A 16,029-nucleotide genomic window follows, 5' to 3' on the forward strand; every position below is an offset into this window, starting at 1 on the left:
TTTTCCACCCCTTTAATCTGCACTATTCAAAGTTACATTGTCGTACAGAAAACACATTTTCCATAATTTTCTCTTATTTCTTTCCAATTTATCAAACCCCGGTGACCATTCGACCGACAAGATTTCAACCATCTTTTGCTGTGTTTCTCATGTAAAAAAACATTCTGCCATGGAATGGAGGTTAAGATGATTTGTGTTTTTATTAATTTTTTTTTACAGTCGTTCATCACAGATTTATTCACATCAAAACATGGAATCTTCTATGCAGCCAGCCAGTCACTACAAAAGGATTCTTGCAAAACCCAAGAAGAATCTGGATCAAAAATAATAAGATATCACATTTTGTGAAGACTAAATGGATTATATATCACTACACTGGCATCACATTGGACATTGCCATGAACTAAGGGTCTGACACACTAGTCAGACACCGTTGGAGGTGACTGTTGTTATGGCACAGTCCACCTGCAGGTTTTTCATAAATGTTGCAGCACCCTCCCTCTCCCTCCGCTACTCTACTCTTCCTGCTCGTGGGTGCCGTAGCCGAGGCGATCAGCGGAGGGGAAGTGAGCCCAGAAGACTCGGGCCAGTTCATCCATCTTCTCATACCCAGCATGCTTTCTCAACTCCTCCACCCAGCCAAAGAAGTCGGACGAGCTCAGGGCCCAGTTGGGGATGTCACGCTTCGCTCTCATGTCTAGAAAAACAAAAATAAGGACTTAAATCTCATCTTAAGGTTTTACCATGTTGTATCCGTTTGGACCAGTCTTTGTAAGTAAGTTAGCGAGGTGAATCGGGACTCTATGTGGGAATGGTGTGTGTGTGTGTATGCATTTGTGTGACCATAGACTGAAGCCTCAAGTTTGAGTTTACGGTCAGTTTTGGGCGGCAGGGCCGGAGTCTTGGTGGCGTGAGTAAAACAATCAGGCAGTTGGAGCCAGGAAGTGACACATCCACGTTGCTCAAGCGCGAACAAGAGACCTGTCAATCAAGGTAACCACTCCCCCAAACACATTCGTCTTTAATCCTAAACATCCTCTTCATGGAACAAAATATATATTTTTAAATTAAAACCCCATTACAAGTTAACTTGAATATTGAGAACTTAACGTGTTGTGGAAGAAAATGACAACCTTTGCATTTCTCACGCAAATATTTTTTTCCATTGACTTTCTTTCAGATGGAGGTTTTCAGAAGCAGCGTCTAGTGTTCATTCGACAAACTGCAGTTAAAGCGTTTTGGCATCACCTTGGAAGTGGAATAAAGTTGACTGCTCGATGGCAACTAATTGTAAATGAAAGTTTAGGGTGTAGAGTCCTGGGGAAGGAGTACTACATTTCCCAGCATGCCCAGGGTGAGAGAGGGAGGAGTTGGGGTGACGGACGTGGAAGAGGGAAACAGCTTTTAGGTGCTCGTTTTTTGGCTGTAGTTCACGGAGTTGCATTCGCGTTCAATGAAACATTCCGTTTTGGTTGACAAGTAAGTTCTCTGTCATTTCTCTGTGGTTCCCCACATCGCTGCTAGCAGCCCAGGGGTCGCCACCATCAGCCGAGACCAGGCAGGCAGTGGGTGACCTGTTCGAGAGGAGCTAGAGGGGCCAGAGGGGCCAGCTGGAGGAGCTACTGGAAGCGTTTTCTGACATCTTCGCCGCCAAGGATCAGGACTGCACGCACACCAACCTGGTGCAGCATGACATTGACACCGGTGATGCTCCTCCACCACCGTCATCTGCCCCTTGCCAAGTAGTTGGCGGCAAAGCAGAGCATCAAGGAGATGGAGGCAGGCATCATCGAACCTTCCAGTAGCCCCTGGGCAGCCCAACCCTCCAAGTCAGCAAAAAGGACAGAACTTGGCGTTTCTGCGAGGACTATCTCCGCCTTAACGAAATCTCCCCCAAAGACCCCTACCCGCTGCCCTGCATCGACGATGCCCTGGATTACCCCGCTGGTTTAGCTCCCTCAACCTCCGCAGCGGCTACTGGCAGGTGGAGCTGACACAGGAGGCTTGTCCCAAGACTGCCTTCTCCATCGGCCAAGGGTTGTGGCAGTTCAAAGTGATGCCTTTCGTCCTTTGCAACGCCCGGCCACCTTTGAGCGCCTCATGGAGAGAGTCCTGGCTGACATCCCTCGGAGCCGCTGCGTGGTCTACCTCGATGACCTCCTCGACAACGCTGCAGATTTCAAGGGCGCCCTAGCCAACCTGAGGGATGTCTTATGCAACTCCACCAGGCCAGCCTACGCCTCCACCACAAGAAGTGTCACCTGTTCCTGCAAGAGACGGCCTTCCTGGACCACGTTGTCAGTGGTGAGGGGGTGGCCACAGACCCAGCAAAGGTTGCTGCTGTAAGAGACTGGCCTGTCCCACAGAACATTGCAGAGCTGAAAAGCTTCCTGGACTTGGCCATGTACTACCAGCGGTTTGTCAAAGGCTTTGCCACCATTGCCAGCCCACTGCACTGGCTTTCCCAGAAAGGCCGGGCATTGCAGAGGGGAAAGGACTGTGCTACTGCCTTTGTCACACTCTGGGTGGTGCTCACCGAGGCCCCCGTGCTGGCTTATCCAGACCGCCTGTTCATCACCAACAATGACACCAGCAATGTGGGTCTTGATGAAGTGCTTTCCCAGGGGGAGAGCATGGTGAGCAGGTTGTCGCATACTACAGCTGCTCTCTCAGCCAGCCAGAGAGAAATTACTGCATGAACCGCCATGAGCTGTTAGCCATCATTCAGGGGCTTCGCCACTTCCAACGCTACCTCTACGGGGGAAAGTTCCTCCTGCGCACAGAGGACAGGTCCTTCAGCTCCTGGTGCCTCGCTAGGTGTGGCCCCGCATTCTCCAGCTCGTCCCCGGCTCGGTGGGGGCAGGCAACCTCAGGGTCACCAAGACCCTCAGCCAACCCTGGTCTCGCTTCTACTGGCCAGGGTGTCGTCAGCACGTGGACCTTTTCGTTCATCTATGCGACTCCTGTATTGCCAAGAAGGGACCAATGCGGCGCTCACATGCCCCATCGTAACAGTACCAGATGGGGTCCCCAATGGAGTGGGTCGGTGTCAACATCCTGGGCCCTTTTCCCATCTCCAACCAGGGAAACCGATACCTACCCGTGGCCGTGGACTACTTCACAAAGTGGCCAGAGGTGTACGCAGTCCCTGACCAGACCACCGCCACAACAGCTGAACACCTGGTCAACGAGATGTTCGGCTGCTTCGATGCGCCAGAGGAGTTGGACAGTGACCAGGGGCGAAACTTGGAGGCCACTGTGTTCAGTGAGGTCTGTCAACAGCAGGGGGGTCAAGAAAACCAGGACCACGCCTCTGCACCCACAAAGCTATGGGCTGGTGGAGCATTTCAACCGCATGCTGGCCACCTAGCTTGCGATTCTGAACAACTGCCGGCAGCGAGACGAGGACCTCCCCCTGCCCCTGGTCTTGTGGCCGTACCAGCCTGCAGTTCAAGAGTCCACCAAGTGCACTTCCACAGCGTTTATGTTTGGACACCTACTAAGTACCCCAGTCAACTTGATGTTCAGGACGCCTCGGGAGCCGGAGGTGCAGGGGGAGCCTGGCCTAGGCTACCTCCACAACCTCCGGGAAAGGCTATGAGAGGCTATAAGAGGTGCACAGGTTGACCAGGCAAGCCTTAACAGATGCCAGGACCAGACAGAAGTGGGCCTACGACTCCTGTTGCCGAGGAACAGACTTTGCACCTGGTACCCAGGTGTCAGTCTATTGTCCGGAGTTGATGAAGGGCCTCTCCCCCAAGCTGGCCCTTGCATTGTGCTGGAACAACTGCCAGCTGTGGAGTGTATGGTCAAGCGGAACCAGATGGTGGCCCACCACTGTGACCGAATCGCTCCCTACCAGCCTGGAGTTTTGGCTGGAGTTCACAAAGTTGAGTTGTTTGCGCGTTCAATAAAACATTCCATTTTAATTGACACGTGAGTTCTCTGTTATTTTGTTCTGTCACTCACCCCGCTGCTCACCTCAAAAGTACATTTCGAAAGAACTAAACATACCACAGGGAACAAGTCTGCATTGATTTTGAAGTCGTCACAGAAAATTTGTTCCCCATGTGAAAATGAAGAGATAATATCAAAATCTAAGCTTGAAAAGAGATAGGTAGGGAAGAAAATATGCCTTCAAACCACATGGTAATGGCCTGAAGGTTGAGGAATGTTTCTACATGGGTGGGTTTTCAACAACCAAATTATCCCTGGAGGGAAAGTAAGTGGAAGTGACATGACTCGTCTGATTAGGTTCCTTTCAGCTGGCTTTCTAAACCCTCCTTGTATTTAATTTGCTTTATCTCCACGTAAATACATTTTTTTCTGATAAATTAAGTGGATGAATTTGAAAGAAAAGCTTTTGTTAAATAGAGAGCGGTTTTACCACACAGGCTTGAGTAATTGATAACAGATTGAAATAATACCGGTTCTTGCTTTGATGGGTGAGGGCCTATAGGTGGAATAGTGAATTGATAAATGGATGGAAGGAGAAATGTTGTTAAGCCTCTCCCTATTTGGTGACAAATTAGAGACTCCATATGCCCATAGAGCAGAGGTAGAGTTAAAGTTGAGTAGAGGGAGGTAGAGTATAGGTTGAGTAGAAATAGAGCAAAGGAGAGGTCAAGTAGACAAATTCAATCATCAATTTCATATTTTAAATTTTCAAGATATTTACGAAAATCGTGGATTCCCCTTATTAGATCCCTGAAGAATAAAGGTAGAGTAGAGGTAGAGTAGAGGGAGGTGGAGTTAGAGGTACAGTAGATTAGCGGCAAGCCCAGCTCTATCATATGAGCAGTCTGGGCACGTGCCCAGGGGCCCCTGAGAGGGAAAGGGCCCTCTGCAATGGGAGAAAAAAAAAATGTATGCATTTTTTTTATTTTATGTCGGGCTCCACCTAAAAGCGTGATTATTATCCAATCAGAATTAAATAAAAGTTGTTTTCGAGAAAATTCATGAATGATTGATTGTTTTATAGTGAGATGACAAGTGGTGCAAACCAGAGCAAGTATTCCGCATCGCCGCTTTAACCGCGTCAGGAGCTTTTCTCCCGTCTGGGGAAATCCTCAAAAGGAAGAAATAAATCGCCGTGAAAGCCATTTCCAGTTCATTCAAGAACAGGTTTTCTTTCTTTCTCGGTTCGGTTTAGCTTGGTTCAGATATTGGATGAACTACGCAGCGGGGCGGAGTGCCCTCAGACAAACAACTGTGGGTGTGCGAGGCCCGTTCCTGGGGTACTGCATCTGCCACCTCCTCCTCCTCCGGGGAGCAGAGACCCAGACCAGGTGATGGGATGGCTCCTTTCTCCGGGATAATTATACGATTTGGTCCTTTTTTTGCTCAACCGCTCTTTATCTTTTATTGTCAGATTTCAGAAATCATGTGCTGCTGGCAGAGCCCTTGTAGAGTCTGGACGGAGCCTCGTCCAGAACACTGCGTCAGTGTGCTGGTCTTTTAACCTTTTCTTTAATTAAATTAGCATAAAGCTGTCCCTGCATCTGCTCAGCTGGACTGGTCATTCAGCCTTTCTTTGACCAAAGTATAATTATGGTCTGGTGGATTTGACATGCCAGCTTGACTTGAAGCTCAAAATAATAAAGGTGGGGTTTAATGTCTGGGGTGCAGAGAAGCTGTATGTGGGAGGAAAATTAGGACAATTCTAAGGGCCTCTGACTGACAGGGGCCCCAAAAGTATATTAAAATATTAGGGTGGGGCCCAATGGGGGTACCCCTGGGGGTTCTAGTCCAACCTTGACTAGTGGTAGAGCAGAGGTTGGTGGAGGAGAGGTATGTAGGTAAAATATTGATGGTGCCATGAGACTGAAAACTCACCTCCGCCCTCCTCTTCCACCACTACGGTCTCCTTCGTGCCTGAGATGGAAGGAGAAGAACAAGGAGATAGACTGTTTGAAAGGGGAATCCGGGGTAAGTAAGTATGTGATATTTCAAAACAAAATTAAATATACTCCTATAAGATTTCTGTCAATGAGTCCACTCACTTTATCAATGCCCTAGGAAATGTAATAAATATATTCTTATAGAAAGTATACCATATACTGTATACAACATTGAAAAAATATAAATAAATCAATCAGTATTAAATAAACAAAACGCTCATTTTATCAGTCGCATTAGCTCGACCAAAACTGGATAATTAATAGTATCATCTAAAACCATGAAGGTTAATGAGTGTAATTAACCCCAAACAAGGAAACCAAAATCCTGTTGCTTAATGTTTATTTATTGTGGGTTTTTTTGCTCTATAATTTCCTATAATTGGAACGTACTCCAACTCTTAGCTGCGGAAGAAGATGAAGCAATAAATGAATTCCCTCTTTTCAGTCGATGACTGACACCTCTCTCTTCTCTTTCTCTCCTTACACTGTTTTAGCCTTCGTGGAATTTCCACCAAATGAAAAAAAATTACTAACAAACACAGACCGCAGTATGCAGAGACATGTTTGCAGTCTCATTGGAAGTGGGGCGTTTCAGGCGTCTTGTCCATCACGTTTGATCAATATCGATCTACATTTGTGCCAAAAATCTGCGGGAAAAACGGTCAAATTTCATTCGTCTCAGGAGCGGGCAAGCTTTGTGCCATCATCATCCTAAGTTAGGTAAGTCCAAGCTTCGTCCCTTGGAAGCCATTCCTCTCCAGTCGCTTGTGCGACACGTAGACATCGTTTTGGCCAGCGAGCCTTTCCATTTATTTATTTAATAAAAACTCACGCCGAGCCAGCGCCCAAGTGCCAGAACGAGGTTTATTGTATATTATATCTATCTGTTTACTTCTATCGATCAATCTATGTATCTATCTCTCTATCCATCTGTCTTTATCAAATTTTAGCAATTGGGCGCCTCAACATCAACAATGGAATGTAATGGTACGTGGCATGACAATGGTATACCGTTACAAAAAGTTTTTCTCATTGAAACATGTCCATGTTTTTGTACTTTGGGCTCACCTGCGTGGCACAGCAGCAGTGTGAGCATCACAGCGCACAGGACGAGACGGAGTAGCGGCGCCATGGCAATGGTCTGGAGCAGAAACACAACGGAACACGGTTAGAACAGGACATGAGAATAGACATAAATAAATGAAATGCAACAGAGTGGTGGAGAGCTATTGGATAGAGAAGAGCACAACAGAAAATAATAGATGGAATAGAATAGAATACAGTCGAATAGAACAGAGGAGTAGATTGGAATATAATAGCACAGGGAGAATAGAACAGCATAATATAGAACATAATAGAATAGCGTCTGCAGTTTTATTCTGTTCTATTTTATTCTAGTCTGTTCCATTGTATTCTGCAGAATAGATTGTATTGAGTACAAAAGAATAGAACAGGATGGAAAAGAACAATAGACTTGAATAGAACAGAATAAAATAGAACATTGCAGAATAGAAGTCTGTTCTGTCCGGTTCTATTCTGTTCTATTCTACTCTGCTGTTCTATTCTGTTCTATTCTAGAGCTGCATAGCAGAATGGAATAGAACAAAACAGAGAAGCGCAACCAAAAGGAGCAGAAGAGAACAGAACAGAGTGGGATGGAAGACAACGGAGTAGAACAGAACCGAATAGAATAAAACAACAGAGTGGAACAGAACAGCGGAATAGAATAGAACAGAGCAGAACGGAATAAATCAACAGGACCACGATAGAACCGAGCCAAACTCGGGCTGAAGTCTGAGTCTGAGAGAGCCGTCCTCTATCCAAGGTCGATTCACAGATAACCAAGGTAAAATAGTTCCAGATCCCAAGCAGAAGAGCCAGTGTGGTCTAGTGCTCCTACTACCCTGACGAAGCACGAGCTGAGCAACATCTGCAAGGAAGGACTGTCAAATTATTTAATTTGATTATCTACTTTGGTATCAATAGAGCGCAATCTTATCGGATCCAAATTAGATTAGATTGTGTTATCTTTAGCAGCCATTCCCAAACATAACGGACACGCGGGGACCGCTCTGTTTGCGCGGACTGATCTCGGGGGCAGAGAGATCGAAGAGCGGGAATTCTTTTTGTTAAAGTTTAAAAATGCGGGACATTTAGAGGAAAATATTTAAAGGGTGGGCAGCGGGGGAAAAGGCTAAAATAGGGGATAATCCCAGGAAAAACCGGAGGTATTGATAGGTATGTGATTGCCGGAGGTCTCGGCGGGATCTGGCACAAATGAAGCCCTGGTGACACGCAATTTAAATCCAGTGGTTTTAATAGTTCTGATCCGTTTTTGAAATGTAAATATTTAAATAAATATTTAAGTAATATGTAATGGTCATTTCAACCTTAATTACAATTTTTTTAATGTAAGACGTTTTATTTATTTATTGTAACCCACCTGCAGTACCTCCACGGCCCACCAGGTGGCCGCGGCCCACCCTTTGGGGAACACTTATCTATGGGATGTGAGTTTTTTTTGGATATACCCAAACCAAGAGGCTGCAGCTAGAGCAGTGTTCCGGAGAGGAAATCTACTCCAGAAAGGTTATAAAACAACAGACCTCAGACCTATTTTGGAGAATCAATAAAGTTAGTTGAAATTTGTCCACCATCGCACTCTACTCCACCAGCACCAAATGATGAAAAAAGGTCCTCAGGTGAAAAAGTAGAAGAATACTTGTTTAAAGAATACCTAGTCACTGGTAGACAAGTTGCACAGTATGAATATGATTATGATTGATATGCAGTTGCAATTATGTTGGTATATCCATAATTTCTTGCCCAAATGAAGCTCAAACTCCTTCAACTCCTTCTTACTTTCTCATGAGTTAATGTGTTGTTTTTTTAAATAGTGGAAAAAGATTCAATGTCTTCATACCGTTGTTGATGGATGCTGGATTTTGGCAGATCGGTTCCAAGTTGCTCCGTGGCTTCCAAGTTGCTCCGTGGGTTCCAAGTTGCTCTGTGGGTTCCAAGTTGCTCTGTGGGTTCCAAGTTGTGTCTCGAGACTCCGGGGTCCTAGGGATGAAAAAAAAACAAAAAAAAAAAAACCTGGCAGCCAAAGCAGGGGCCGGAGCCAGGGCGTTCTCACCGAGCCTCCACATGCCTCGGCCAGCCTGTGTAAACCCACCGGCCGCTAGGGCCATGAATAGGGCTCCTGTTAAGAGTTAGAGGTAGTTTGTGAAAGGAATGCCTGAGGTCTAATGTGAAGGATTTAACACTGTCCACTGTACGTACAATCATTTATGAGGAGAAAAATATTCATCACGCTTCCTCACTAATCTGATGTAGGACTGATAAAACCTCTGCCTTCCGATAGAGTAACATGATTTACGATGTCTTGATATGTGCGCTACACTTCCCTGATCCGACAATGGTGGATAGTTTTCAATGGATTCGGTTAGGCCCTTGACCAAAGAACGAACGAACAAAGGAACGAACAAACACCCCAAACTTGTAGCTATTTTGGTCTTTGCAACGACGTCTTTGTTTAAAACACAAATTACAAATCACGCTCGTGTATGCTGCAAAGAAAGTACACACTATACACAATGCATATAGGCCAACATAGTTAATTATTATTAAAGTCATTACAATATTCCCGGCTATGATTATCACCTATAGTGTGTACCATGATGACCCGACCATTCTTAAATTAAACAATCTACTGAGTCCATTGTACATAAAACAATTTATCAGTAGAAAAACATTCATCGCACTTCAATGCATTTCACCAACGTCACACACACTCATCTGATCTAGACTGACAAACTCTTCTCAAAGAGGACCTACTGTGCTCCTTTTCACTAACTTAATATAGGTCTCTAAGTTCCCCAAAACACATTAAAAAAATGTTTTTTGCTGAAAATACCAGAGATTATGCATTCGAGCCACTATAACATGCGTCCAACAGTTTCAGCCTGTCTGAAAACGGGCCGTTTGAGTGGGAGGAACCACCCTCACGAGGCCCCTAGTTCTGATCCAATGGGGTTTGAGCTCTACTCTGGATTCCGTTGTATTTTGCCTTAACATTTCACTGATCTCACCTTATCAGTCCACTACAATCTGTTTCTGAACAAATTTGAGGCAAGAAATCCAGCTGCTGAATCTTCACTCATATTAGATATGCAAGGCCTCATTTAGAAGTTTTCTTTGACTTTCAACGCGGTGTCTGGAGCAGCGCGGCGCTTGGAGCACTGCGGGATACGGCGGGGCTTGGGGCTCTTTTGGTTTCATTCAGCAACGGAAATAAATGCATCTACAGTCTTGTTTGGAGAAAGGCGTAGCTGATTGCAGCCTACAGTACAGTCAACCTACCGTGGACACACACACACACACAACAGATACATTTCCCTAGTCTGCAGTTTAGACAGCTGGTACTTATTGCTCTTTCTTTTAAAAGATTTGTGCTGGTCTCTGCAGCCAACAGAGCCCTTCCCATGAGTAGCGCTTTGCTTTGATGCTCGCGGGTACGATCGCGCTCCAGCCGTGGGTGGAGTTACTCAGGTGGGGGCGGTTCTAATTCTACCGAAGTGACGTATATTGCTGCGACGATCTATATTAGGGCAGCCAAGCCGACCGGCTCGTTTTAGGACATAAGCACACAAAAAAATTGACTGAGTTGTCTTATTTCAGGGTGGTTTACAAGGTCCATCAGAGACCCACATGTACATGCACAGTTTTTCATCATAGGTCTCCTTGAAGAGGAAAATGACAGCACTCAAGAGAGCTCTTTATTATCAGGAATCTCAAGGTTGCGCGCTCACAGGAAAAGTTCTGAACATTTAACGACTCTTTTTAACCGAGTGATTCATCAAGAAACGAATCTCTGAAAGAGCTGAACCTTTCATCACTATACTCGGCGGTGCTCTCTTGGACCGTGATCCTCTCCTGAACAGAGCTTTGTCGCTCATAAACCATCCCGTGCTGGGAAGTTTTAATCAACGCCGTGACTGAAAAATTGGATGTCACGGCGTATGCCCGTAACGTATGTCATTTTCAGAATTCGTCCAACGCGAGACCCACTTCACTGAGTGATTTGTAATGTAATCCGCCCGCTGGGGGCCCACCAACACATCACAATGACCCCTGAGCGCCGCAAATACAGCTGGATTCCGCTCTATATCAACATAGCAGGTTGACGGCGACAACATAACGTGTTCAATCTGGTTACGTGCTTCGCCTTAGGATCCAGACAACGTGACGACAGGACGTTTTCGACACCGCATTGGTTCCAAGAATTGCGCCCCGATATGTATTGGCCGATACAGATATGGTTGTTGGTAACTGGGGAAGAACACAGAGTAGCACACGTCTTCTATCCATGTATCTTAGCCTAGGAATTCCCAAATTTTTTTTATGGCAAGAGCAACAAACAAAGTCGTACAGAAAATATCCGCCTATAACAAACTAGTGTGCTTTAACATTTAAAGGTGGTAAGGTGGTAATCCCTAAAAAGAAACGAGTCTGAAAACCCCCTTTTTAATGGATTACCACTTCGACTTAAACCTTGCTGACAAGGGCGCACCACAAAAAGAAATTGTTGTTATTCATTTATCTCACGCTACGGGATCCCCAAACGCCCTCAGAGGAGACTATGGGGTCAGCGAAGCATAGCCGAACTTCAGGCCTATATTATTTAAATTTTGAAGGTTGATGATGTTATTCGCCACACTCCAAAAGCAGAGATGAGACACAGAGATCGATGCCGAAACCGGTGAGAGAAAAAGACAGATCAATAGAAAGACAAGGCACTTACTATTTAGCCGATAGACTCTGCTCTCACTCTGTACTATAGAGAGTCGAGGGTTCTATTCCCACAGCTCCCTGACGCACGCACGCACACACACACACACACACACACACACACACACACACACACACACACACACACACACACACACACACACACACACACACACACACACACACACACACACACACACACACACACACACAGCATTTGGTGGAAAGCTGGTTCAACCTCAGGAGCCTCAGGAGCCAGATCGACCGAAATACATTCCCGCTGATGTGGTTTCGGACCTCCAGACCTACGGACCTTGGAGGGGGTTTTCAAAAAGGATGCCATACCTGCCTTCCTCAGGTTGCAGGAAGAAAGTATCTATTACCCACTACAGTGTTTCTCATATGGGGGCACTCATACCTCCAGGGGTACTGCAGGGGGTACTCCAGAAATGGGTTACTTTAAACAATATTGGTTATATATAACTTTTTTAAATCCCAGGTTAAGAAAAGCTGCATAAAAAACACAAATGTGGTGGTCTTCATCTTTGCTGTACCACCTCTTCATGAGCATATGATGAAAAGTATCTGCATGATGCACCCTTTTAATGTCCATGTTAACACTGCTACATACCCCACACATTCGCTCATTTATGTTACATGAGAAATCCAGAAGTGTTTCTCAAGACTCACACCCCTATTTACCAGAGTTTTTATAAAGACAGGAGAGGAATTCTGAGAAAATTGGAGGAAAATTAAAATGGCCAAAAAAAGTGGCCAGGGGTATAACATACAGTATATACCATATATACCATATATACTGTATATACACTACTCACAAAAGTTAGGGATATTTGGCTTTCGGGTGAAATTTATGGAAAATGTAAAAAGTTCAGGCTACAGTGATATGATATCATGAAAGTAGGGCATTTAAGTAGAAGCATGCAATGGTGATTTCCTCTTCTCAAACAATTTATTGAAACAAAAGCCAACAACAGTGGTGGGTTTACCACAACAAAAAATGTCAATGTCTCAATAACTTGTCATGTGCCCTTGAGCGTCAATTACAGCTTGACAACGACGTCTCATGCTGTTCACAAGTCGACTTATTGTCTGCTGAGGCCTGGCCCCCCACTCTTCTTGAAGGGCGGCCCTCAGGTCATTGAGGTTATGGGGTACAGAGTTACGAGCCTCTACACGGTGACTCAGCTGATCCCATAGGTTTTCTATGGGATTCAGGTCTGGAGAAAGTGCAGGCCACTCCGTTTGAGGTGCCCCAGTCTCCAGCAGCCGTTCCCTAATGATGCCACCTCCATGAGCTGGAGCATTGTCCTCCATGAAGATGAACTTAGGCCTGTGTTGTTCATGCAGGGGCACAATGACTGGATGAATGATGTTATTCAGGTAGTGTGGGCTTGTCACTGTACCATTCACAAAGTGTAGGGTAGTTCTGTATTGACTAGACACACCTGCTCACACTGTAACACCACCACCACCAAAGGCTCGTCTGGTGACAACGGTGGCTGATGCATAGCTCTCTCCTTGACGTCTCCAACATCGTTGGCGGCCATCTTTTCTGCTCAACGTGAATGGACTTTCATCAGAGAACAGCACTGAGCACTGGTCCCCCGTCCAGCGTAAATGCTCCCTGGCCCGTGCAAGACGATGATGCCTGTGCCTGGTGGTGTGGTCAGGTACCCTTGCAGGTCATCTAGCACGCAGACCACGCTGATGATAACGGTTTTGAATGTTCTGACGTGACACTTGGTGCCTCTCACCTCCCTTAAATGTGCCTGGAGTTGAGTGGCATCATCATCCAGTTCCGCAGGGCACTGTTCACAATGAAGCGCTCATCAGTGTGAGATGTGGCCAAAGGACGTCCACTTCTATGCCTTTCTCTGACTCTTCCAGTCTCTGTATCTCTGCAAGCTGCTGATGACACTCTGTGACACTCTAAGCTCAGTGGCCACTTCCCTCTGAGAACATCCTGTTTGAAGCCTCGCTATGGCGAGGTACTGTTGATCAGTTGTTAGGTGTCGTCTTGGTCTCATGATGTCAAAATGTGACCAGCATGATGAAGAGGACTGTTTAAATACCAATTCTAATTGAACAAGGACCTGTTGTGAATTTTGCCGTTCAGCTCCTTGCTAGAGAACAGCAAGTTGTGCAAAAAGTACTGAAACATTGAACAGTTGGACATGTGCATTCAAAAGTTTAGAGAAGGTCAAATTAAGTTCACCTGTAAAGGTTATAGTGCATTTAGGTTCATCCTGAAATTTTACCTGAAAGCCCAATATCCCTAACTTTTTGTGAGTACCGTATGTATATATACACACAAACACAGTTTTTGGTTTTTTTTTTTTGTTTTTTTTATGAGAAACAAAATAGATTATTAATTGAATAGCACACATAATTGAATAGAATGAAAATAGTTACTTTGCTGTGGTCCCCAAACAATTCCTCTGAGCACCCCTAGGGGTCCAAGGACCCCAGTTGGGGAACCCATGAATCAGATTCCGATAATAATGATTTATGAGGGAAGCATTTACGGTATTTTAAAATACTTTTTAAAAAGTACAAGTTGATGGCATTCATGATCATTCTGGACGGAGTCTGTAAAGAATAAATCACCTTATTGTGTTTTCACACAAAATACTTAATTGTCTTAATCTCTATTGTTATCTCCATAAAATAATGGATTTTATGACCATGAATGCACTTAAAAGAATGTGATTACGATCCTGAAAAACAAAGTTCAAAAAATCCTTTTGATTATTATTTTACTGGGAGCTATACAGTGCCATTTTGGCTATTCACCATGTAGCAATATTGAGTAATCGATTCTGGTTAAAGGAAAGTCAATATTTAAAAACTGGAAGAAAAGTGATTAGTCTGCTCCACTTCATGGACAATGAAGGGGCTATTTCCGGGCAGGTCCACAGCGCTTCAGGAAGTGCATCCTGTGTAAAACCACAATGCCAAATCAAAATGCGGATTTTAGATCAGATCTCCATACCAGATCGGTCGAGGCCCGGGGTTACCAACCACTGCCGCCGGTACTATTGGCCAGCAGGGTGCCGGTGGAAACTGTGCCACTGTTGGGCGAAGGAGAAGAGGAAGAGGAGGAAGACATGTCCGCAGTGAGCGGGAGAGGAGGAAGGGTGGGAGTGTGGAGGTGAGAGTCGGCACTTTGAATGTTGGTACCGTGACTGGTAAAGGGTGAGAGCTGGCTGACACAATGGAGAGAAGGAAGGTCGATACGCTGTGTGTGCAAGAGACCCGGTTGATCGGAAGTTACGCCAGGAGCATCGGAGCTGGGCTCAAACTGTTCTACCACGGTGTGGATGGGGGGAGGAATGGGGTGGGGGTCATCTTGAAAGAAGAGTATGTCAAGACTGTGTTGGAGGCAAAGCGAGGGTCAGACGGACGTGGTGTGTGAAGCCGGAAACTGGGGGGCGGGATGATGAATGTTGTCAGTGCATATGCTCAGGGAGCAGAGGTGGTGGCTCAGTATGGCGTCAAGGAGAGGAATGCGAAAGGGCAGACGGTGGGGGATTTTACAAAAAAGGATGGAAACAGCTGCGGCGAATACACATTTCAAGTGGAGGGGGGAGCACAGGGTGACGTGTAAGAGTGGGGGAAGGCGCACACGTGCGGACCGCGAACGTTCTCAGGGGAGAACGTAGCTGGGCAGCGTCGGACGGTGATCTGTAGGATGACTTTGGGGATCAAGGAGAGGAAGAGGCGCTGGGCGGCAGAGAAGAGTTGCCAGATAGACAGCTGGAAAGGTACTTGGTGCGGCATCCGGACAGAGGAAGGAAGACAAGGAGACCTGGTGGTGGGATGAGGAAGTACGGGAAAGTATAGGAAGGAAGAGGTGGGCGAAGAATAAGTGGGACAGTCAGAGGGCTGGAGAAAGTAGACAGGAGTACAAGATGCATCGGAAGGAGAAGAGAAAGTAAAGCGCCTTCGAAGTAAAAGGCGTCTGACGAGTTGTACTATGAGAGGTTGGACACTAAGGGAGGAGAAAAGGACTCGCACCGGCTGGCTAGACAGAGGGATGGAGCTGGGAAGGTAGTGCAGCGGGTCAGGAGTGTGGTGGATCAGCGAGGATGAAGCGAGGGCAGCTGTGAAGAGGATGAAAAGTGGAAAGGCGGTTGGTCCAGGTAACACACCTGTGGAGAAATGGAGATGTTTAGGGGAGACGGCGGTGGAGTTCTTGACTTGATTGTTTAACACAACCTTGGAGAGTTTGAGGATGCCTGAGGAGCGAAGAGGACGTGTACTGGTATCGCTTTTCAAGCGCAAGGGCAACGTGCAGAGCGGTCGCGACTAACAGAGC

At 45.9% G+C, this 16,029-nt stretch overlaps 1 protein-coding gene across 1 annotated transcript; it reads right to left on the reverse strand.

Moving 5' to 3' along the window:
• Positions 1-200: 200 nt before the first annotated feature.
• otos2 (otospiralin 2) lies at positions 201-8,944 on the reverse strand. The gene is made up of 4 exons (XM_079996707.1): positions 8,824-8,944; positions 6,969-7,041; positions 5,836-5,874; positions 201-697 (listed from the first exon to the last, which is right to left on the reverse strand). The coding sequence occupies exons 2-4, from the start codon at positions 7,030-7,032 to the stop codon at positions 516-518; spliced, it is 285 nt and encodes a 94-aa protein (XP_079852833.1). The 5' UTR covers positions 7,033-7,041; positions 8,824-8,944; the 3' UTR covers positions 201-515.
• Positions 8,945-16,029: the final 7,085 nt, after the last annotated feature.

This window comes from Zeus faber (assembly GCF_960531495.2).
Source record: "Zeus faber genome assembly, chromosome: 2".
Lineage (NCBI taxonomy): Eukaryota > Metazoa > Chordata > Actinopteri > Zeiformes > Zeidae > Zeus > Zeus faber.

Coding starts and splice junctions, on each gene's coding strand:
- otos2 (XM_079996707.1), bottom strand. CDS start 7,032: ATGGCGCCGCTACTCCGTCTCGTCCTGTGCGCTGTGATGCTCACACTG. Junction 5,875..6,968: donor ACTGCTGCTGTGCCACGCAG/GTGAGCCCAAAG, acceptor CTTCCATCTCAG/GCACGAAGGAGACCGTAGTG. Junction 698..5,835: donor GGTGGAAGAGGAGGGCGGAG/GTGAGTTTTCAG, acceptor TTGTTTTTCTAG/ACATGAGAGCGAAGCGTGAC.